This window comes from Rhinatrema bivittatum, chromosome 7, assembly GCF_901001135.1.
Source record: "Rhinatrema bivittatum chromosome 7, aRhiBiv1.1, whole genome shotgun sequence".
Lineage (NCBI taxonomy): Eukaryota > Metazoa > Chordata > Amphibia > Gymnophiona > Rhinatrematidae > Rhinatrema > Rhinatrema bivittatum.
The window spans coordinates 223,315,481-223,339,468 of record NC_042621.1 but is presented as its reverse complement, the minus strand read 5'-3'; the positions used below and the strand labels follow the sequence as shown (position 1 = coordinate 223,339,468).

The window sequence follows — 23,988 nt, the reverse complement described above, 5'->3', positions numbered from 1 at the left end:
GGAGCAATTGGTTCAGGAACCGACGAGAGAGGGAGCAATTTTAGATCTAATTCTCAGTGGAGCACAGGACTTGGTGAGAGAGGTAACGGTGGTGGGGCCGCTTGGCAATAGTGATCATAATATGATCAAATTTGATTTAATGACTGAAAAAGGAACAGTGTGCAAATCCAAGGTGTTGCGATCCCGGGGCGCCCCCGGGACCGACACTCACCCCGCGGCGGTAGCGTCGCTGGCTCCGGCCTCCCAGGCCTGCAGGGACCGCGGGCGCTGCGCCCCCGGCCTGTCCCGACCTCACTCGGGCCTGCAGGGCCCTCTGGCATCGCGTCCCGGCCTCTCCCGAGCCGTCGGCGTTCCTCGGCGGCTGGCCCCGCCCCCTAGACGCACGCGCGCGTCTCTCAGCTGGCCTTAAAGGGCCAGCACAGGAAATTGGCAGGGGAAGCTCCCGGGTGACGTCAGACGCTGCAGGGTATAAAAACCCTGCAGTACAGCCAAGCCATTGCCTTGCAACGAGGTTCCCAGGTTCGTCCTGCTCCCAGTTGCTGTGTTCCTGCTCGTCACCTTGATCTTCTGGTTTTCGACTTCGGATTGGCTTGTGGTTCTTCTTGGCTTCTGACCCTGGTTCGGCTTCGGTGTCTTCTGGCTCTCGACTCGGCTTGGCTTACGATACTTCTCTGGATCTCGACTTGGACTGGCTGACTACGACTTCTCTGGCTCTAGACGCGGACCGGCTGACAGCGATTCTCCGACACCTGACCCGGGCTTGGTGAGCTACTTCTCCATCGATAGGGATCTCCTAAGTCCCAGCGGCCGGGTTCCTACGGGCTCCTCCCGGGGGGACACCGGCTTCCAGGGTGAACCGCCTAAGTCCCAGCGGCCGGACTCCTACGAGCTCCTCTCGGGGGAGTACCGGCTTCCAGGGCGAAGCACCTCTCCCACCGGGTCAGCTTCATCTCCTGGTCCTTGGTCGCATAGGGCCCTTCGTGTCTTTCTCCCGGTAGTCCGCGAGCCTGCTTTCGCCGCCTCCCGTTTGGAACCGGTGCCCCTACCTCTCTAAGGTATTCCTTCTCCTGGTTCCGATCGGCCCAAGGGTCCACGAAGCTAACACAAGGCTCTTGTGCTAAACTTTCAAAAGGGAAACTTTGATAAAATGAGAAAAATTGTTAGAAAAAAACTGAAAGGAGCAGCTACAAAAGTAAAAAATGTCCAAGAGGCGTGGTCATTGTTAAAAAATACCATTCTAGAAGCACAGTCCAGATGTATTCCACATATTAAGAAAGGTGGAAAGAAGGCAAAACGATTACCGGCATGGTTAAAAGGGGAGGTGAAAGAAGCTATTTTAGCCAAAAGATCTTCATTCAAAAATTGGAAGAAGGATCCAACAGAAGAAAATAGGATAAAGCATAAACATTGGCAAGTTAAATGTAAGACATTGATAAGACAGGCTAAGAGAGAATTTGAAAAGAAGTTGGCTGTAGAGGCAAAAACTCACAGTAAAAACTTTTTAAAATATATCCGAAGCAGAAAGCCTGTGAGGGAGTCAGTTGGACCGTTAGATGATCGAGGGGTTAAAGGGGCACTTAGAGAAGATAAGGCCATCGCGGAAAGATTAAATGATTTCTTTGCTTTGGTGTTTACTGAAGAGGATGTTGGGGAGGTACCTGTAATGGAGAAGGTTTTCATGGGTAATGATTCAGATGGACTGAATCAAATCACGGTGAACCTAGAAGATGTGGTAGGCCTGATTGACAAACTGAAGAGTAGTAAATCACCTGGACCGGATGGTATACACCCCAGAGTTCTGAAGGAACTAAAAAATGAAATTTCAGACCTATTAGTACAAATTTGTAACTTATCATTAAAATCATCCATTGTACCTGAAGACTGGAGGATAGCAAATGTAACCCCAATATTTAAAAAGGGCTCCAGGGGCGATCCGGGAAACTACAGACCGGTTAGCCTGACTTCAGTGCCAGGAAAAATAGTGGAAAGTGTTCTAAACATCAAAATCACAGAACATATAGAAAGACATGGTTTAATGCAACAAAGTCAGCATGGCTTTACCCAGGGCAAGTCTTGCCTCACAAATCTGCTTCACTTTTTTGAAGGAGTTAATAAACATGTGGATAAAGGTGAACAGGTAGATATAGTATACTTGGATTTTCAGAAGGCGTTTGACAAAGTTCCTCATGAGAGGCTTCTAGGAAAAGTAAAAAGTCATGGGATAGGTGGCGATGTCCTTTCGTGGATTGCAAACTGGCTAAAAGACAGGAAACAGAGAGTAGGATTAAATGGGCAATTTTCTCAGTGGAAGGGAGTGGACAGTGGAGTGCCTCAGGGATCTGTATTGGGACCCTTACTGTTCAATATATTTATAAATGATCTGGAAAGAAATACGACGAGTGAGATAATCAAATTTGCAGATGACACAAAATTGTTCAGAGTAGTTAAATCACAAGCAGATTGTGATAAATTGCAGGAAGACCTTGTGAGACTGGAAAATTGGGCATCCAAATGGCAGATGAAATTTAATGTGGATAAGTGCAAGGTGATGCATATAGGGAAAAATAACCCATGCTATAATTACACGATGTTGGGTTCCACATTAGGTGCTACAACCCAAGAAAGAGATCTAGGTGTCATAGTGGATAACACATTGAAATCGTCGGTTCAGTGTGCTGTGGCAGTCAAAAAAGCAAACAGAATGTTGGGAATTATTAGAAAAGGAATGATGAATAAAACGGAAAATGTCATAATGCCTCTGTATCGCTCCATGGTGAGACCGCACCTTGAATACTGTGTACAATTCTGGTCGCCGCATCTCAAAAAAGATATAATTGCGATGGAGAAGGTACAGAGAAGGGCTACCAACATGATAAGGGGAATGGAACAACTCCCCTATGAGGAAAGACTAAAGAGGTTAGGACTTTTCAGCTTGGAGAAGAGACGACTGAGGGGGGATATGATAGAGGTGTTTAAAATCATGAGAGGTCTAGAACGGGTAGATGTGAATCGGTTATTTACTCTTTCGGTTAGTAGAAAGACTAGGGGACACTCCATGAAGTTAGCATGGGGCACATTTAAAACTAATCGGAGAAAGTTCTTTTTTACTCAACGCACAATTAAACTCTGGAATTTGTTGCCAGAGAATGTGGTTCGTGCAGTTAGTATAGCTGTGTTTAAAAAAGGATTGGATAAGTTCTTGGAGGAGAAGTCCATTACCTGCTATTAAGTTCACTTAGAGAATAGCCACTGCCATTAGCAATGGTTACATGGAATAGATTTAGTTTTTGGGTACTTGCCAGGTTCTTATGGCCTGGATTGGCCACTGTTGGAAACAGGATGCTGGGCTTGATGGACCCTTGGTCTGACCCAGTATGGCATTTTCTTATGTTCTTATGTTCTGTTTGCTTTTTTGACTGCCGCAGCACACTGCACCGACGATTTCAATGTGTTATCCACTATGACACCTAGATCTCTTTCTTGGGTTGTAGCACCTAATATGGAACCCAACATTGTGTAATTATAGCATGGGTTATTTTTCCCTATATGCATCACCTTGCACTTATCCACATTAAATTTCATCTGCCATTTGGATGCCCAATTTTCCAGTCTCACAAGGTCTTCCTGCAATTTATCACAATCTGCTTGTGATTTAACTACTCTGAACATTTTGTGTCATCTGCAAATTTGATTATCTCACTCGTCGTATTTCTTTCCAGATCATTTATAAATATATTGAACAGTAAGGGTCCCAATACAGATCCCTGAGGCACTCCTCTGTCCACTCCCTTCCACTGAGAAAATTGCCCATTTAATCCTATTCTCTGTTTTCTGTCTTTTAGCCAGTTTGCAATCCACGAAAGGACATCGCCACCTATCCCATGACTTTTTACTTTTCCTAGAAGCCTCTCATGAGGAACTTTGTCAAACGCCTTCTGAAAATCCAAGTATACTATATCTACCGGTTCACCTTTATCCACATGTTTATTAACTCCTTCAAAAAAGTGAAGCAGATTTGTGAGGCAAGACTTGCCCTGGGTAAAGCCATGCTGACTTTGTTGCATTAAACCATGTCTTTCTATATGTTCTGTGATTTTGATGTTTAGAACACTTTCCACAATTTTTCCTGGCAGTGAAGTCAGGCTAACCAGTCTGTAGTTTCCCGGATCGCCCCTGGAGCCCTTTTTAAATATTGGGGTTACATTTGCTATCCTCCAGTCTTCAGGTACAATGGATGATTTTAATGATAAGTTACAAATTTTTACTAATAGGTCTGAAATTTCATTTTTTAGTTCCTTCAAAATTCTGGGGTGTATACCATCCAGTCCAGGTGATTTACTACTCTTCAGTTTGTCAATCAGGCCTACCACATCTTCTAGGTTCACCGTGATTTGATTCAGTCCATCTGAATCATTACCCATGAAAACCTTCTCCATTACAGGTACCTCCCCAACATCCTCTTCAGTAAACACCGAAGCAAAGAAATCATTTAATCTTTCCGCGATGGCCTTATCTTCTCTAAGTGCCCCTTTAACCCCTCGATCATCTAACGGTCCAACTGACTCCCTCACAGGCTTTCTGCTTCGGATATATTTAAAAATGTTTTTACTGTGAGTTTTTGCCTCTACAGCCAACTTCTTTTCAAATTCTCTCTTAGCCTGTCTTATCAATGTCTTACATTTAACTTGCCAATGTTTATGCTTTATCCTATTTTCTTCTGTTGGATCCTTCTTCCAATTTTTGAATGAAGATCTTTTGGCTTAAATAGCTTCTTTCACCTCCCCTTTTAACCATGCCGGTAATCGTTTTGCCTTCTTTCCACAGGCTGCAGTGCCAGGGGACTCGGGACCGCCCTCCCGGCCTGCCGCCAAACCGTCACCACGCCCCCGGACACGCCCCCTCCCGCCCCTTTTACGAAGCTTCGGGGCTTTGCGTGCGCCAGGGGCCTATGCAAAATAGGTGTGCCGGCAAGCGAGTGCCCTGCAAGCGTAAATCTGGGAGGATTTACCTGCGCAGGGCTTTTAAAATCTAACCCTAAGGGAATTAGCGCATCCAAAACACATGTCCAACCTCCCACAAAACTAATAGCGCTCATCACGTGCAAATGCATGTTGATGAGGCTATTAGCTATTCTCCCCTGATTCAAAAAAAAAAGTGTGCCTGACATGCACATTTTTTCCATCAGAAATTAACGCCTGTCCAGAGCAGGTGTTAATTTATGAGCAGCCCAAAAAGTGTACAGAAAAGCAGAAAATACTGCTTTTCTGTACTTCCTCTGACTTAATATTGTGGCAAAATTAAGTTGGAGGAACAAAATGGCCAAGAATGTAAAAAAAAAAAAAAAATTTACCAAAAAAAAAGTGTGCTGGCGGTCAGGTTAGGAAAACAGGCTCTCGTAAAATTGAGCGTCCATTTTCCTAACCCACTGACAACCACCTCTCCTGGGCGCCCGCTGCCAAGGAGGTGCTAGGGGTGCACATTTGTCCTTAACGCCTCCTTGGTAGCATGACCCTTCATTTAAATATTCAATCACGCACCCAGGAGAGGTGGCTGGGTGCATTTTCTGAAAGCAGGCGCTCAACACTGAGCACCCATTTTCCATCCTGATTTACTGGATCAGCCTGTCTGAGAAGTAACACAAACCTCTGCAAAGAAAAAAAAAAAAAAAGACACCTAGAACTTTGCCATACCATACGAGCACTATCTCAGGACTCAAACAGCAGCAGACTCACCTATGATATGGCAGCAATGCAAATATTATATCATGCCCTAGAACACTAATACACCATCTACTAGGGTTAACAGAACAAGCCGTAATGCTAGAAAGCTCTACAGAAAAACGACATACTAACAGAATACTGCATCTCTATTACACATGCAGAACACAGACAGACCCTAACCTAATACAGAATAAAGGACTACAAATTAGAAACAGAAACATGCAGACAAAAATAGTGGAAAGCCCGAGAAACCACTCTGAAGAACAAAATTCAAATATATAGGGGTAGATTTTAAGACGCACAATTTTGTAACATGCGCACACAGGCGCTTGCATGTTATAAAATCGGTGTACGCCAAGGGGGTACACAGTTGTGCATGCTGAGCAGTGCTACCTTCCCCGTTCTCTTACCCCTAGCCTGACCTAACCACCCCTTCCTCTAACCCCCCCCCCCCCCCCCAACTTTTATCTTACCTTTTGAGCGCGCCGGCAGCCTGCCAGCACGCAATCCTCCAACACAGCGGTAATAGCCACTGTGTCGGAGGCCTCTGGCCCCGCTCCTTTAATAAAGCCCCGGGACTTACACGCGTCCCGGGACTTTACGCGCGTCACCGGGCCTTTTGAAAATCCAGTCCATAATGCACATTCCCAAAGACAGCATATTCCAGTCACTAAAAATTGAAAATATATTTTTGTACCGTTGTTGTCTCATCTTATTTTTTTTAATTGTTTACTCCAACTTTTTTTTTTTTTTAACATTATCTTTCTTGGTCTTTTCCCAATTCCTTTTACAAGGTCTATTTTTTTTCTTCTTTCTCTCCTGTCTTCTTTCCTACCTCCCTCAAACACACACTCAGGCTTTCATTTTCACATGCTCTCTCTCACACACAAGCCCCCACTCTCAAATGCTTTCTCTCACACATATCCATGGCTCTCTCTTTCACATGCTATCATTCTCTCACATACTGTCTCACGCAGGCTCACTCATGTTCACACACACGCACAGGCTCTCTCAGATTCAGTCTCTCTCTCGCACATAGGCTTTCACTCTCACATGCTCTCGCACACACCCATAGGTTCTCATTCTCACATGCTATCACACACACACAACCAGGCATCCTCTTCAACCTTAATGATGCAGTTAAGATATGCTGTAAAAGAGAATATTTTTTTTATTCAATTAAACACACATTCTAATTTTACCAATATATTTATGTGGGATCATAACAACTGATTATTTGTAAAAGCCATAAAGCTAGAGTTTAAATGAGAGTCTCCTCCTTGGGTCAGTCTAAGTGGAATTTATAGTCAGTAACCATAGGAAATCCTAGAAAACATCAGTAAGTGATGGACTCCCACCAATAAGATTGTGTGTAGGATGTAATCACTGCAAGACACTTAAGCCACTGGCTGAACTGTGATTTGTCAATGTCATCAAGCTGGTGTGAGAATTAAGTCATCAACAGGGCTGTCAAAAAGTCACTTTCACAGAGTGGACAGGATCATTTGGGATGAGTCAGTGAGTGTTCAAACTCAAGGTACAATCATCTTCAGTAATTTCTGGACCAAGTATTCATTCTGGGGTGGGGCATGTTAACCCCTTTACCATTTTTCTAATACTGTTTCCTTCTCTCTGTGCTGTTAATTTGCTCACCCTTACTTTACCCTTCTCTGTTTCTTTCAAGTCCTACGTTGGGCAATATATATTTCCAGGAAAAGCCCTCACCATATCTCCCTACACAATATTACATTTATTAATTGCATGACTGTCAAAGTTAAGCACTTCTTTGTTACAAGTCTGCACACTGAAATGCAAACATGAGGACCAGCTAGTCCTAGAAATAGCAATCCTATTAACAGATGCAGACATTGTACAACCATTTGCAGCAATTTTGGTTGAAGCCTTTTATTGTGAGGTTTATTTTCAATGTAAGCAGTTAACTGCAAGACAAAGACCCTACCATTGATATGATCTATAGCCAAGCACAGAGGGAGACAAAGACCCTACCATTGATATGATCTATAGCCAAGCACAGAGGGAGACAAAGACCCTACCATTAATATGATCTATAGCCAAGCACAGAGGGAGAATTGCAAGATTTATTTCAGCTAGCCCTTTTTCGGGTTAGAGGTAAATTCTGCAGCAGAGAGACCCTGATCATCCCAGGCCACTGTAAGATGGAATCCACGGTGGTCCTGCTACAGATACTCAATGCTATTCTTCTGCACGGGAGCCAACGCTTCTCCTCCTTCCTACCCATGCAGCTCTGGAAAATATTTTCTTCCAGGGCCGCAGGGGCAGGTACGAGGAGGAACAAACAGAGTTTGGGGAGTTTAGCCCAGAGACCTGGTAATTCCTTCAGCATTCTGGAGTTTGCAGGGTTTTCTGTTGACACGACAGTAGAGCATCTATTTCGCTACAGCAAAATAGTGCCAGCTACAGCACTATCCAGTAATTATGCATGCCCAATTTAGGTGTTTTGTACCTGTAGATGAGGTAAAATAGGTTCAGAGGATGTGTCAATTTTGAAAGTTTAGATCTAAAGAGGGAACATGGCTTTTTTTTTTCAGGTGGGGAAGGGTGGCCTGCTACAGAGTGTGAGCCATTGAAAAAACAAAAATTATCTGTTAAAAAAAAAAAAGAGCATAAGAAGTTGCCATACTAGGTCAGACCAAGGGTCCACCAAGCCCAGCATCCTATTTCCAACAGTGGCCAAACCTGGCAAGTACCCAAACACTAAAAGATCCCATGCTACTTATGCCAGTAGTAGCAGAGGCCATTCCCTAAGTCAACTTGATTAATTAATTCTCCTCCAAGAACTTATCCAAACCCTTTTTAAACCCAGCTATACTAACTGCACTAACTAAATCCTATGGCAACAAATTCCAGAGGTTAATTATGCATTGAGTGAAAAATAATTTTCTCTGATAAGTTTTAAATGTGCTACTTGCTAACTTCATGGAGTGCCCCCTAGTCCTTCTATTATCAGAAAATGTAAATAACCAATTTACAAACAGGACAGGGTGAGGAATGGCAGAGATGGGAAGAACAATAATGGTTCACACAAGACAACAAAAACACCAGTACAGCTCCTGCTTGTATTGCTTTTTTTCCCCCTATCAAAATAGGTTCCCGTGTTTTTAATAATTTAATATTTTAGAAACATGATGCAACCAGGAACCTGGGTGTACATTTCTGGTGCTTAACCAGAATATAAGCTTCTAAATAAGTGGAAAAAAAGAAAGGATACTATTATTGTCCCTTAACAATAAAGTAAACAGAAGCCTTACACTTAGGCAGCCCATGAAGCAGTTTTCCCCTAGACACAGATGGACCGATACAGAAAAACCAGCGGGAGAGCCGGCGAGTGCCCAGGCCACTCTCCTGGGCGCGCGATTCAGAAAGAAAAAATTTGCATATGAGGGCCCGCTGTAAAAGTAGGCACCAGGGACACTAGCATGTCCCTAGCACCTTTTTGACAGAAGCGGCAGCTGTCAGTGGGTTTGACAGGCGACGCTCAATTTTACCGGTGTCGGTTCTCGAACCCGCTGACAGCCACGGGTTCGGAAAACAGATGCCGGCAAAATTTAGCGTCAGTCTTCCAACCCGCAGCCACGGGCAGATTTAATTTTTTTTTATTTTTGGGGCCTCCAACTTAATATAGTTTTTTCTGCTTTTCTGTACACTTTAACACCTGTCTTTGGCAGGCATTAATTTCTTTTTTTTTTTTTCTAATTTAACATTACAGCAAGACATCATCTTACTAGAAGAAAATGGATATGCAAGTTCAGTACATAAGAAAAAAAAAAAAAGAAGAGAACAATTTCACTTTCATCTGATTACAGAACAATTGCATTTCCCCTTAAAGAAACTTTGACCAGAGGGCAGAAAAATAATTGGAGACTAATAAAGCGGAAACATCCTTAACATAGGGCTTTAACTTGTCACAGGAGCTTATTACTACATGATCCACTCTAGTGCTAATTATTAGAGGGAGTTATAACTACCCTCTTAGCATTGAGGAAAGATTTTAGTTGTTCCGGCTAGAAGAAAATAAAGCATTCTGTTGAAGACTTAATTATCCACTTACAGGGATATTTTAACACAAATGAAAACCCCAAAGAGACTACTTGGGCTCTTAGCACTAAAAATTCTCGTCTCTTCTCCTGTGTTACTGGAGCAAAATCTGGATATATACGAATCTGTGTACCCCTAAAGGGCACTACCATATTCTTAAAGTATCTTTTCATAATTTCACTGACATCCCGCTCAGCAATAAATGATACCATTAATGTAGCACATTCATAAAATTCAGAAGTTGAGTCTTCTAAAAATTGTGTAAGGTTTCCTTTGGCAGCAATATTTTGAGAAATTTCTCGGTTTTTAGCAGAAACTGGTAAATAAAAAAGCTTATTAACTGAAGGGATTTCTCCCTCCTGAAATTTCAAAACCTCCAAGAAATATTTTCTCAATGAAATAGGCATTAATTTCTTAAAGTAAAATGTGCGGCTTGGCTGCCGGCACCGGGAAAGTGTACAGAAAAGCAGTAAAAACTGCTTTTCTGTACACCCTCCGACTTAACATCATGGCGATATTAAGTCGGAGGGTGTACTATTACCCCTTACTGTCAGACTGATACAGTAAACGTTGCAGGAGAGTGGGCGAGCGCATAGGCCACTCTCCTGTGTGCGCGATTCAGTATTCAAATGAGGGCCTGCCTCTTTTTGACAGACGCCGTGGCTGTCAGCGAGTTTGAGAGCCGACATTCAATTTTGCCGGCATTGGTTCTCAAACCCGCCGAGAGCCACGGGTTCGGAAACAGGACGCCGGCAAAATTGAGCATCCAGTTTTCAACCCGTGAGCCGCGGGCTGATTTAAAATTTTTTTTTTAAAATTTTTAATTATTTTTTACTTTTGGGACCTCCGACTTAATATCGCCATGATATTAAGTCGGAGGGTGTACAGAAAAGCAGTTTTTACTGCTTTTCTGTACACTTTCCCGGTGCCGGCAGAAATTAACGCTAATTTCTGAAAGTAAAATGTGCGGCTTGGCTGCACATTTTACTTACTGAATCGCATGGGAATAACTAACAGGGCCATCAACATGCATTTGCATGTTGTGGGCGCTATTAGTTTCGGACCGATGCAGTAAAATGCACACAGGCCGAGCGCACTGTTAGCCCCCGGTCGGCCGCGCGTTTTCGACGCGCTATTACGCCTTAGGGGGTCATTTTCAAAGGAGTTACGCATGTAAATATGACATACTATCGTAGCAATTTTCAAAAGCTATTTACTCGAGTAAAGTGCACTTACTTGAGTAAATCCCATGGACAATTCAATGGCATATATTGTAGCAATTTTGAAAAGCCCACTTACTTGAGTAAAGAGTATTTACTCGAGCAAAAACCAGTTTTGCTCGAGTAAATGCTTTTTAAAATCCGCCTCTTACTGAATAAGGGGTAAAGCTAGCGCGTCAGAAACGCGCATCCAAATGCAGATTAACAGTGCGTTCCGTACTGTACTGTATCGGCCTGAGTATAATGGGTAAAAATAGCCTGTCAAAAACACGCGTCCAACCGGGGGCTAACAGCGCGCTCGGCATGTGGGCACTTTACTGCATCGGTCCAAGAGTAAGTAGAGGAGTAACCTCCAAGTGCTTAGAGCAACCGCTGAGAACCAGGGAGGAAATCCAGTTTTCAAATCTACAGCTCCTACTGATGCTCCTTGTGAACTTGGACAAGACACGTCACCTTGTAATGTCTCAGGTACAAACCCGGCAGCGGTGGGGAGGGGAATCGGATGTGAAGCGAGCCGGTAGCGCGCTCCATTCTTCCCTCAGGGGAAACAGGTGGCAAGTAACACTGGCCGGCGACGGGAACGCTGCTTGCCCCTGGAGGGGTTGGGAAGGGGCGGGATTTGGGCTGCTGCCACCGTCGTGTCCTTGGCTCCCGGCTGCCCGTCCTGTCACTGAGATCAGCAGGAAACGCGATGGTCCCGTCACCTGAAGTATCCCTCCCCCCTCCTCGGTCGGCCGGGGACACGAGGCTGGCCACAGGATTACCCCTGCCAGAAGCGACTTAGAGCCACGACAAAGACGTCTTTGCCGGCTGCGTCCGGAGAGGATTACACGTGTTGCCGGGGGAGCAGCGGCCTTCATGGGCTCCAACGAGGCAACGGTGGCAGTTACCACAGCAAACAGCGACGAGGAGGAGGAAGAGGCGGCAGGTAACGGGATGCTGGCGGGAGAGCTAACAGCGGGGGACTCGCAGGGCCGCGCGAAGCGCAGCTCTCTAATCCCCATGGGTCCCGAAGAGACACCGCAAGGAACCGGTGAGAAAGCGCGAGGGGGCGGAGCAGCAGCGTCCCCCGGGCGGATACTATCTCCCCTCCCGGCATGGGTTCACGCTGGCAGCGATGCAGGAGTTCCACGGCCCGGGAAGGGGTGGGGAGCGAGGGAGTGCAGCGTGATGTAATCACGCACTTAGGCGAGGGAGTCAGGCGGGGAAACGGCCGGGAAAGAGGGGGGCGGTAAAGGTCAAATCCAGGTATCTCCCCGGGCGGAGTGGCCGACTGCTCACTCGCCGAGAAAATCCAGAAGCAACTTAACTACGAAAAAAAAAAATCCACAGAGTTTTAGTACGGTGGTGTTCCCCATTTTCCTGCTTTGTTCTCCTTCCCCATAGTGAAAAACAATTGAAATCTTGCTTGTAACTTGTACAGGATGACTTGACAAAAAAAAATTTGCCTAGGAAGTGATACTGATAACTGCCACTCCTGTGCGTGCCAGGTGGTCATTGTTCACCTGGGTGTGACCTGGTAGGTGCAGCCCTGACTTCTGGATTACCTCTTCACCATTAATTGATATCAATATTAAATAGCCCAACAAGGCAAGTAAGCAGTGCTTAATTAGAGATAGCCACGCCATGTGAAAACAATTGCTGTTATTTTATTTTGTAATCGACAGAAGTCTTTAAGAAAGAAATCCTTTCAAAAGATTCTTATCAACTGTAAGGTTATCAACAGTAGGGTTTTCTTTGATTTGCTGGAGCCACGAAGCAGTGAATTCAGAGAGGCCATAGAAAAAGAAATGAAACACTAAAAGAAATGTTCATATATAAATGTGTATCTCTATGTGCGCGTACGTGTATGTCAAGACTGAGCTATATTGAAAGCGATCTTTAGAGAGGGGGGATTAGTTATCTTTAAAAAGTCCACAGTTATCATTATTATTGACTAAATATGAGAGGGAGGCAACTGCAGTACTGACTTTCAGGTGGACCCATTAAGAAGCACATGGTGTATTTGCTGGGTGGGGGACAGGGGCGGATTGGCCTATCGGGGCTTCGGGCATGCCGGTCACCCCAATCACGTGACAGGTGTTGCTCGTGGCCACCAGCAGCAGCCATCCGCCTAAGTGCTGCTTTTGTATTTTCGCCGCGGCACCAGCCCCGGTTTCATGGGAACGACAGCAGTGTAGGTGGAGGCTGGCAACTGCGGCTGGGCCTTTTCTTCTTCCCACACCTGCCCCCCTGGCCCAAAACAGGAAGTGACGTGCAGGGGGGGGGGCGCGGGAAGAAAAAAGCCATGCCACATGAAACAGCAGAATTAGCCTCCTGTGGCCGATAGGAATCTTCTTTCTTGGCATGCCGGGACTAGAGGAGGAGGCTGCTGCAGCTACCGTTTGTGCTCGGGGGGGAGGGGCAGGAAATGAGAGAGAGACAGCCAGCTTGTCTGTAAGTGAGAGAATGTATGTGTCATTGAGAGTGTGCATGTGTAACTGTGAGTGAAAACATTTGATTGAGATCATCTATGTAAAGTGTGTGAGAGAGAGCATGCGTGTGATTGAGAGAAACTGGTCAGAGAGGTGATCCTGACCAGCACCAACCGGAGAGATCATATTACACCCATCCTCCGAAACCTACACTGGTTACCAGTCAACCACAGAGTCCTACACAAATCTTTAACATTAATACACAAATCCATCCACAATCTCCTTTATCTCGACCTTGAAATTCCGTTAAAACTCCATACATCTAACAGACCAATGAGAGAAATATCCAAAGGAACGCTACAAGCCCTGCCAACCAAAGCCACGCGACTCATCGCATCTAGGGACCGAGCATTTTCAACAGCAGGCCCAGCTATCTGGAACAACCTCCCTGCAGAACTCAGGCTGGAACCTTGCCTGCTAACTTTTAAGAAAAAACTCAAAACGTGGCTGTTCCGCCAAGCCTTCCCAGAACCCTGGGACACACATTAGGCGGTATCTACTCACAAACTATGGAACCTCCCCTCCTCTGATTACCTGGACGGCATGGATACCGACTCTAACATGTGGACTAACTCTAGTCTGGACTAACTCTAGTCTGGAATTTGTTATGTCTCCCTCTAACTTAACTTAATCTTTTTCTTCCAGCTACCTAAGCTTCCAAGTTCACGGTCCTCGTTTAATGTAACTTTGTTTTCCTTTACCTTAGTTATTTACCCCTGTTCGATGTAAACCGACCTGAAGGTCGGTATAGAAAAATGTTAAATAAATAAAATAAAATAAATTATTTTATTTTGTAGTCGACAGAAGTCTTTAAGAAAGACTGTTCCGGTTATCACCCATTGTTTATTGTAAACCGGCTTGATGTGATATTTTCACGAATGCCGGTATAGAAAAAAATTAAAATAAAGAAATAAATAAAGAAATCCTTTCAAAAGATTCTTATCAACTGAATAGCGGTACCTGGCCACGCGTTGCAGTGGCAGAGTCAGGTTCTTTACCCTCCCTCCCCCTTCCCCTTGCTCATTTACCTCAGTCACTCATCCTCCTCCCCCTTGGTCACTCACCCCCCCCTACCCTCCCCTGTCCCCTGTCCCCTTCCCTCCCCTGTCCCCACTCCAACTCTCTCCCCTCACACTCACCTCTCCCCTCATTCTCCCTCCCCTGAAATGTATGTTTTCTTAGGTAAGAGGACCCAGACTGTAAGAAGCAGCTAGGATGCCAATTGAGAAAAAAACACCGAAATAGAAATTGGTGGTAGTAAACGTGGTCCGTCAGTGGGAGGTTGTGCGTGTTCTGTATCAAAATAGGGGAGTGCCTAACCAAGTTAGCACTCTCTATTTAGTTAATTGTTTTGTAGAGGGCTAATTTGGTGCCTTTCCAAGATCAGGGACGTTTTGTGTTTGTGTGTGCCCTCAGTCTTTCCACCCCAAAAGAACCCCACCATAAACGCAGTGTTTAAATACGCACCCCACACCCCTCCCCCCACGAGAGTTGCAGAGTGACCGAAACATCCCCTCCCCCCCCCTGAACATGTGCGCAAGAAAATAACTACGGCCCCCCACCGTGCAGCCCCCCCCGGATACCTGTGCAAACAGTCAGTCGGTGGAGCAGGTTTTCGGTTCGGGATCGAAATCTTGGGTTCGGGCCGTCGGCTGCTAGCAATGAAAATGGCTCCGATGGCCCTTTGACCTGACTATGTCACTGTGGAGGAGTAATGGGAGCGCTAGGTTCCCTGACATAGCAAGGGCAAAGTTCCGCTGGCTGCCAGTCCTGAAAATGGCGTCGACGGGCCCTCGCCCTTACTATGTCACATGGGCTACTGCCGCCATTGTTGTCTCCGAGTGGCATAGTAAGGGAAAGGGCCGTAGGCGCCATTTTGATTGCTGGCAGCCGACGGCCGTAGTGTACGCGATGTGTCCCGGACTGTTCTTGGCCCCCCTCTGGAGCAGCACGGACCTGTTTCCGCTTTTGTGTATGTTCGGAGGGTGTGAGCAGTAAGTAGAACAGGCATGTGCGTGGGGGGTGTGAGGAGGGTGTTTTTGTGTGAGTTTGGAGGGTGTGGGAATTGCCAACATGTGACATGTGCGTGGCCCCCCGGTGTAGCAGACTGGAATTTGGTGCGTTTTGGTGTGTTTTGGGAGGGTGTGTGAAGTAAGTCCAGTTGGGATGTGTGTGTGTGGGAGTGTGAGGAGTGTGGATTTCTGTGTGTTCGGAGGGTGTGTGAATTAAATACATTTGTCATGTGTGTGGAGTGTGTGTTTGTGAAAGGTGTAAGAGGTCGCGCTGACGTCCGACGTCCACCAGATGTCGCTGTTTTGAGGAACCAATTTTTAAACCTTTTTTACCTGTCACAGGTGTGACATATATGTAATGTAAGTACAGAAGAACCTTCCCGTATGCGAAAGGAAGGTTGTGTCCAAATTTGAAAGCAATCGGTGCAGTGGTTTCTGAGATTAACATTTTTATTTATATAGATTGGAAAGAACAGAAGACACCATAGATGGGAACACTGCTACATAATGTGCGTTGATTTACAATGATGAACAAGCAGCCATCACTTAGGAGGGTGCAGGGCCCTGGACGAATCAGCAGCATAGGAAGAGTGCCTTATCTGAAACAAGTGTTCTTCGTGGACAGCAACCCAAACAGCCACACAAGTTATCCTACCGGGTGGAGTTCAGACAGGCTCTTTATCTGTGGTCAGAATCTTCTAGATCTTTGCTCTGAGCACGCATGGTTCTTTCCACCCAATGGTCTGTGTTCTAGAGTCCCTCAAGTTTGTCCAGTAGATGATTTAGTTAGCTTTCCTAGGAGGCGGGAGCGATTGTGTGGCTGTTTGCAGTGCTGTCCACGGAGAACACCCTATCAGATAAGCAATTCTGCTTTCATAGCATATAGCAGATGAACTCAGGACCAATGGGTATAGAGTACTCCTGATAGCAGTTGGAGACGGATCAGATTTCAATCTGACGTCAGCCCCTACTACATATACCCCTGCAGGAAGTGCAGCTCTTCAGTATTTTCCATCTCCATAGCAATTAGGGACTATCTGCACGCTCTCACAGCATTAGCACAAATTCAACGGAGAAAACCCAAAATTCGGAAGAAAACTTACCTCTGAAGATGAGCCCCGCTCTACTGCAGTGATACCCTCGGGCCCTCCCCCAGTTGAGAATTCCCGAGGTGATTTCCGTGGTCCCTCGGAGGTAAGCCTCGGTCTGGCGGCCGAATGGCAGCGAGGACCTAGCCCCCGATCTCGGGCGCTGCTGAGAGGCAGCGGGTGCACCTTCGAGTGAGGCGGTGAAGGTATTTACTCTCTCCCCCCGCAGCCAGAGACCGCCCGGAACGAAACCGGGAAGCGCCGAAGACAAGGTAAGGTAGAAATCTTCAGCATAGACTCCGGTCTCCGAGGTTCGAGGAGTCGCACAGGTCGCCGGCCAGGACCAGTGCCGCCGGGTTGATCCACCCTAGCAGGGCCAGGCCCCGGTTAGTTCCAAGGGTCTTCCCTCGTGGATACCCTCCGAGGTGGTCGCCATTTTGCCCGCATGGTAGCTGTCGCCATCTTAGCCCTATTTCCTGCTCTGTCCGCCGTCTCAACCCGGGCGCACAAGGTTCGCTAGGCGCACAAAATACATGTGCGCATAAAGTTACATGCAGAAGGGCCGTGCACATAAGTTATACGTGCATCGCGCGCCTACCAGGCTGAGCGCATATCTACCACTTGGGCGCACACCTACGCGCACAACCCACATGCACATCTTAGGCGCGCCGGAGCGCACAAGGGTTTACGCGCCTATAGCCATGGCACCCCTGGAAACGGAGATCAAGGCTCAAGGCCTCTGCCCAGCATGCCATATCAGAGCCGCACAAACGAAGAGGCCAACGCCCTGTGCGCTCAGTGCGAGGATGCCCTGATAGATCCAGTCCAGGGCCAGTCCCACCCAGGGCCGAGTACTAGCTCCTCAGTGAGTACCCCGGACCTAGGAAATTCGAGTGGGACACCCCCTCAGACGGGGACCCCCAGGGACTCAACACCCGTTAGCTTGGACCCAGCATCTATCTCATGGGTGGAATTCTTCAAAGAGCTTCACACCTTCGTCCACATGCAGACGGAGCCTCCGGCTAAACAACCACAGCCTCCGCCAGAAGACCCTTATGCCCCAGGCCCCTCTAGGCCTAGACAAATGTTTCCACCGCCCAGAAGCCCCACCTATGGGAACACGGACAACTCTGAAGAGGAAGCAGAGCCCCTAGAAGAGGGGGGAACTCCCCCCCCGGGGACAGAGTCTCACCGAACCATGAGACGCTTCTTCACCAAGGACGAGCTCCCAGACCTGGTCACCCACAGCCTGAAGGAGCTCGCTATCCCGGGCGCAAGTGCTTCAGGGAGCCTAAGATGAATCCCCTGCTAGAGGGCCTCCACCAGACCTCCCGCCATTTCCCTCTGTTACAAGCCGTCCAGCAGCTAATTGACCTGGAATGGAGTGCACCAGAGTCCACATTCAAAGGGGGACGAACTATGGCAGCCATGTACCCCCTGGACCCGGTGGCCAAAGACCTTCTGCCATGCCCAAAAGTGGATGCCATGGTCTGCACGGTCTCGAAGCGTAATACTATCCCAGTGGAGGGAGGAGCAGCGCTCAAAGATGCTCATGACCGGCGTCTGGAATCCATCCTTAAACAGTCCTTTGACGTCGCCGCTATGTCCCTACAAATAGCAGCCTGCTGCACCATAGTGACACGTGCCTGCCTCTCTCAGACCAGGAGCAACACCCCTGGGGAGGCCATGGAACCAGCGGTATCATTCCTTGCGGACACTGCTTCCGATATGGTGTGCACAGCGGCCAGAGGAGTGTCTTCAGCTGTGGCTGCCAGGAGACAACTCTGGCTCCGAAGCTGGTCGGCTGACGCATCTTCCAAAACGCGTCTCACAAGGATGCCCTTCAAAGGATCCCTCCTATTCGGCAGCGAACTAGAGAAACTGGCCAACAAATGGGGCGAGTCCTCATTGCTGTGCCTACCGGAGGACAGGAATAAGAGAAACCAGCGACCCTTCCCCCGGTCCGCCAGGGGCAAAGGTTCACAGCACTTCAATCCATACAGAAGCAACTATCAAGCGCCCCGCCCTATGGGCAGGAACCAGTCCTTTCGGAACAAGCATAACAAGAGGGGAACTAGCTTGGGTCCAGGCCCCAGCCACGCCCCACAATGAGATTCAGCCGACCCGTCCGAGGGAAGAAGCCATAGGGAGTAGACTAGCCCTATTCTACCACAGATGGGTCGAGATAACTTCGGACAAGTGGGTCCTAGCCATCATTCGGGAGGGGTACTACCTGGATTTTCTACGAACCCCTCCGGACAAGTTCGTGGAATCCCCCTGCCATGACTTCTCCAAGAGGGCGGCAGTACACTGACCGGACTACTGGCCCTCGAGGCCATAACCCCAGTGCCTCCACAAGAAATAAATACTGGCATTATTCCATGTATTTTATCGTCCCCAAGAAAGAGGGAACGTTCAGGCCCATCCTGGACCTCAAGTCGGTCAACTGCAACCTGAGGATTCCCCGCTTCCGCATGGAAACCCTACGCTTCGTAATAAGGGCGATGCAACCGGGAGAGTTTCTCATATCCCTGGATCTTTCGGAGGCCTACCTACACATCCCAATTCATTGGGGACATCAGCGCTTCCTACACTTCAAAATCCTGGACCGTCAGTACCAGTTCCAGGCACTACCCTTCGGGTTAGCTACAGCGCCCCAGACGTTCACCAAGATCATAGTAGTGGTGGCGGCAACACTGAGGAAGGAAGGAATCCTCGTACACCCTTAGACGATTGGCTGATCAGGGCGAAATCCCCGAGGAAAGCCACCAAGCAACCAACGGAGTCAAAACTCTACTGGAGAGCCTCAGATGGGTGGTCAACACAAACAAAAGTTGTCTGCAGCCCTCACAGTCTCTAGAATACCTAAGAATCCTATTCGACACCAAAGAAGACAAGGTCAGCCTGACTCCCACAAGGAGATCAAAACTGAGGAACCACTTACAAATCCTGCTGAGCGACCCTCGTCGCACAGCATGGGATTACCTACAAGTCCTCGGTCTGATGGCATCCACACTGGAAGTAGTGCCATGGACGCGAGCTCACATGAGACCCCTACAGCGCTCACTTCTATCGCGATAGAATCCACTGTCTCAGAACTATGCTGTATGCCTATCACTCCCGGGCAGAGTCGAGACCCAGCTACGGTGGTGGCTGCAGGTCAGCCACCTGAGCCAGGAAACAAGGCTGTCTTCACCAATCTGGACCCTGCTCACCACAGACGCCAGCCTACGAGGATGGGGAGCACACTGCGAGGAGTTAACCGCCCAAGGGCAGTGGAACGCAGAAGAGTCGGGATGGAACATCAACCGCCTAGAAGCGCGGGCGGTCAGACTAGCCTGCCTACGATGCGTTCACAGACTCCGAGACAAAGCGGTCAGAGTAATGTCGGACAACGCCACAACAGTGGCCTTCATCAACCGTCAGGGTGGAACCAGAAGCAACAGGTGTCTCTGGAAATAGACCCACTAATGTCGTGGACAGAAGTAAACCTCAAGGGGATCTCAGCCATCCACATCGCCGGGAAAGACAACATCACGGCGGACTACCTCAGCAGAGAAAGTCTAGACCCAGGAGAATGGAAGCTGTCGTCAGCAGCATTCCAAATGATAGTGAACCGGTGGGGGACACCAGACATGGACCTTCTGGTAAACCGGTCCAACGCCCAAGTACCCAGGTACTTCAGCCGCAGGCGGGAACCTCAGTCCCAGGGGATCGATACCCTGGTACAGACTTGGCCACAGGGGACCCTATTATACGCCTTCCCACCGTGGCCCCTATTGGGCGCAATCATTCACAAGATACAGCTACACAAGGGACTAGTACTTCTGGTGGCCTCGGACTGGCCAAGAAGACCGTGGTACGCAGACATGAGGCGACTATTGGCAGGGACCCCCCTGCCACTGCCTTCACACAGAGACCTGCTTCAACAAGGACCGATCCTACACGAGGATCCATTGAGAGGGCTCGCCTGAGAAAGAGCGGATATTCGGGGGCTGTAATCGACACCCTACTCCGAGCATGCAAGTTCTCCACATCTTTGATGTATATAAGGATTTGGAGAGTATTCGAAGCCTGGTGCGAAGACCACGACATCCTACCACACTCAGTCAAAATTCCCGCGATCTTGGAATTCCTACAGAATGGACTTCAGAAGGGATTGTCCCTCAACGCCATCAAGGTACAGGTGGCTGCATTGTCATGCTACGGCACCAAGAGCGAGGGCGACAGCATAGCCTCTCACCCAGACATTTCACGCTTCCTGAAAGGAGTCAAACACATCCACCCACCCCTAAAGTGGCTGGTACCCTCTCTGGAACCTCAACCTGGTCCTGGATTTTCTAGCAGGAGCCTCATTCAGGCCCCTCCGTGGACTGACTCTTTGACTATTGACTTTGAAGACAGCATTCCTGCTGGCAGTTTGTTCAGCCAGCCGCATTTCGGAACTACAAGCACTGTCCTGCCGTGAGCCATTCCTCAGGCTCACCCCGAGAACCATCCAGCTACGCACGGTCCCTTCGTTCCTTCCCAAAGTGGTGTCACACTTTCACCTCAACCAAACCATCTCGCTACCATCGCCGGATGAGTTTAAGAATTCGGAAGAAGCTCGAAGTCTACGTCACCTCAACATCGGCAGACTTCTATCCAGATACCTGGAAGTGTTGGAACCTGTACGAAAAACAGACCACCTGTTCGTCCTTCACAGCGGGAAGAGACAGGGGGAAGCGGCCTCGCGGGCAACTGTAGTCTGCTGGATCAAAGAAGTCATCAAGGCGGCCTACGTAGAAGCAGGCAAGCCGCCGCCTCTACAAGTCAAGGCCTAGAGCCCAGGCAGTGTCATGGGCAGAAACCAGAATGTTGTCACCCGCCGAGATTTGCAGGGCGGCGACATGGTCCTCCATCCATACCTTCTCCAGGTTCTACCGCCTGGATGTTCAGGCTTGGGAGGACACGGCATTTGCAAGGACAGTACTAAGTGAGTCACGGGCAGCCTCCCACCCGGCTCAGGAGTAGCTTTTATACATCCCATTGGTCCTGAGTCCATCTGCTACATGCTAGGAAATGGAGAAATTACTGATAATTTTGTTTTCCTTACTGTAGACAGATGGACTCAGCATCCCACCCTTGGCTGCCGTTACTCATGGAACTTTCGAATGATTCAAGGGTAAGCCATGCTTTCCTTCACTTAGGACACCCATCCTGCCGGGTGTTGACGCTTTCTGGTTGAGGGCCCTGGCGGTCTCCAGCTATAGCCAATTCAACCAGATCAAGTTAATCAAGTTATAAAGTTTATCCAAGTTATGAAGTTATTCAAGTTAATCAAATTAGTCAGTCACACATATATCCACAATGCCTTTCGAGGAGAATACTGAAGTGCTGCACTTCCTGCAGGGGTATATGTACTAGGGGCTGACTTCAGATTTAAATCTGATCTGTCTCCAACTGCTATCAGGAGTACACTATACCCATTGGTCCTGAGTTCATCTGTCTACACTAAGGAAAACAAAATTATCAGGTAAGTAATGTTACGATCCCCCCTGTTGCTGCGCTACAGGTGGTCTCTCACCTTCCACCGGAGGCCGCTCCGAAGCCAGGGCCTCGCCTGTGTTCCATCCGAGACTTGCTCCAGGGCCTGGGAGGCCTAGCTGTTCCTGTGGCCTGCCTGTGGCTTGCATGCCTCTGCGTTTGGACTTCCTGTTGGGCGACGCCCTTCCCTAGGGGCTGGCCCGCAGCTCTCCACCTTATTTATAGGACCAGCGAGGGGCGGTCCTGGCAAGCTCCTCCTAGGGAGTTGCCTACAACCTCCAGTATTTAAGGACTTTCTTTGTCACTTGCAACTGGCCTGCAGATTGTGCATTACTGTCGCCTGTAACCTTGCCGATCCAGGTCCTCCATGTATTTGATGGCGCCTTGTCCTGTCTCTGTCCGGATGTCCACTACCTGATTTGTTCCTGATGTCTGCCTTGATGTGTTCCTGATGTCCTGATCCAGTTCCGCTCGCTTCTGCCCTACGTCCTGTCTGGTTCCTGAGCCTTCTGTCCTGTTGGGCCCTAGAGTGGCCAACAGGAGGGATTCGTCCCACGGGCTCTTGAGCTTCCCTGCTTGCCAGCCGAAGAGGCTTCGGATGTCAGTATCCCAGCATCGGAGTTCCTGTTCGCCTGGATCTTCCGTGTTGCCTTCCCTGCACCCTCCTTTCCTCAGCGTGGTCCGCGAACAGCCTTCCTGGGCTGTGTAGGGCGCGTCTGGGACGGGGTGGTCCGCGACTCAGTCCCACGGGTGGGCTGAGTAGGGCGCCCTGATGGACAGTGCCATGTTTCCTTCCAGCCCTCCTCTTCAACGTCTTGCTTCAGCCTGTCTTAGATGTCTGCTTCAGCCCCCGTCTGACGTCTCAGTGTAAAGGACTCTGTCTGCCCTCGCCTCTGTCCGGCCTGCTGCCCATTGCCGTTCCCAGCGGCAGGTCCGAAAGGGCCAGGAACAGTCGGAGGACCGTTCATCAATCAACTTCCAGTGTTGGTTGCCATGGGCGTGCAGGTCCGGCTGAGGGTCAGACTCTGTGCCTGCTTCTGTACCCGCCTGGCTCACCATGCCTTCCCAGCTCACCTCCCACGGTGTGGCTGGGGCTCCTCCCTAGCTTTCGCCGTGGCCCAAGGGCTCACCACCAGCTCGAGACGACCACGCCCGCGCGCGCTCGTAACAAGTAATTTCTCCATTTCTTCATGGACAAGCATGCAACACAGCTGCTCAAGTGGGCTTCCTGAGCTTGTGTTGCTACACTATATATATTTTTTAATTTTATTATTATTATTAATATTATTTTTGTAACCCTGAAATATTTGCAGCAAGCTACTTTTCTCTCTTTATTTTTTGAGTCCTTATGTGCTGCTTGGAAGACCACTTTTACAAAGGCTGCATCAGAATTGAGACATTTCCCAGATAATAGTGTTTTATAAATGTGTCCTTGGTAGTCCATGTTGCAACTTGCAATATCTCAGATATGGGTATTCTGCTATGCTGTTGAAGTAACCATTGCTCGTATATGATGCGGTTTTATCGGCATTGGTGGTGCAAGTTCTTTTAAGGTATAGTTTATTTGTTGACATTTTGAACCTTATTGTCTGCATAGGATTTAAAGAACTGATTTGTCTTCTGATAAGTCTCTGTTCTTGAAAGATAATACAGTAGGGCTCATCTACAATCCAGTGAATGATAAATCTGTTCTTGTTTTGTTTTGTGACGCTTTGGGTAGAACAACAGTAACTGTAAGGTTTGGTTCAGATGGAAGTCTGATACCACTTTTGGTATAGATCAGTGAGCCTGTTATGCTGGTGGACCCTTGAACTGAGGGGGAGTTGATGCTACCTGTAGGAAGGAGCCCCACAGGTCCCCACCATCAGTAG

At 48.1% G+C, this 23,988-nt stretch overlaps 1 protein-coding gene across 3 annotated transcripts in view; it reads left to right on the top strand.

The window, feature by feature from the left end:
* The first annotated feature begins 11,569 nt into the window (after nucleotides 1–11,569).
* The window catches only part of LOC115095763 (solute carrier family 35 member G1-like), a 67,291-nt gene continuing 54,872 nt past the window's right edge, over nucleotides 11,570–23,988 (top strand). The window contains exon 1 of one of the 3 annotated variants that reach the window (XM_029609881.1): nucleotides 11,570–11,945. In XM_029609881.1, coding sequence (XP_029465741.1) covers nucleotides 11,876–11,945 — 70 coding nt within the window. In that variant the 5' untranslated portion in view covers nucleotides 11,570–11,875. Of the gene's footprint in view, nucleotides 12,051–23,988 lie in introns of all 3 variants that reach the window. The other 2 variants (XM_029609880.1, XM_029609879.1) reach the window with 2 other exon arrangements.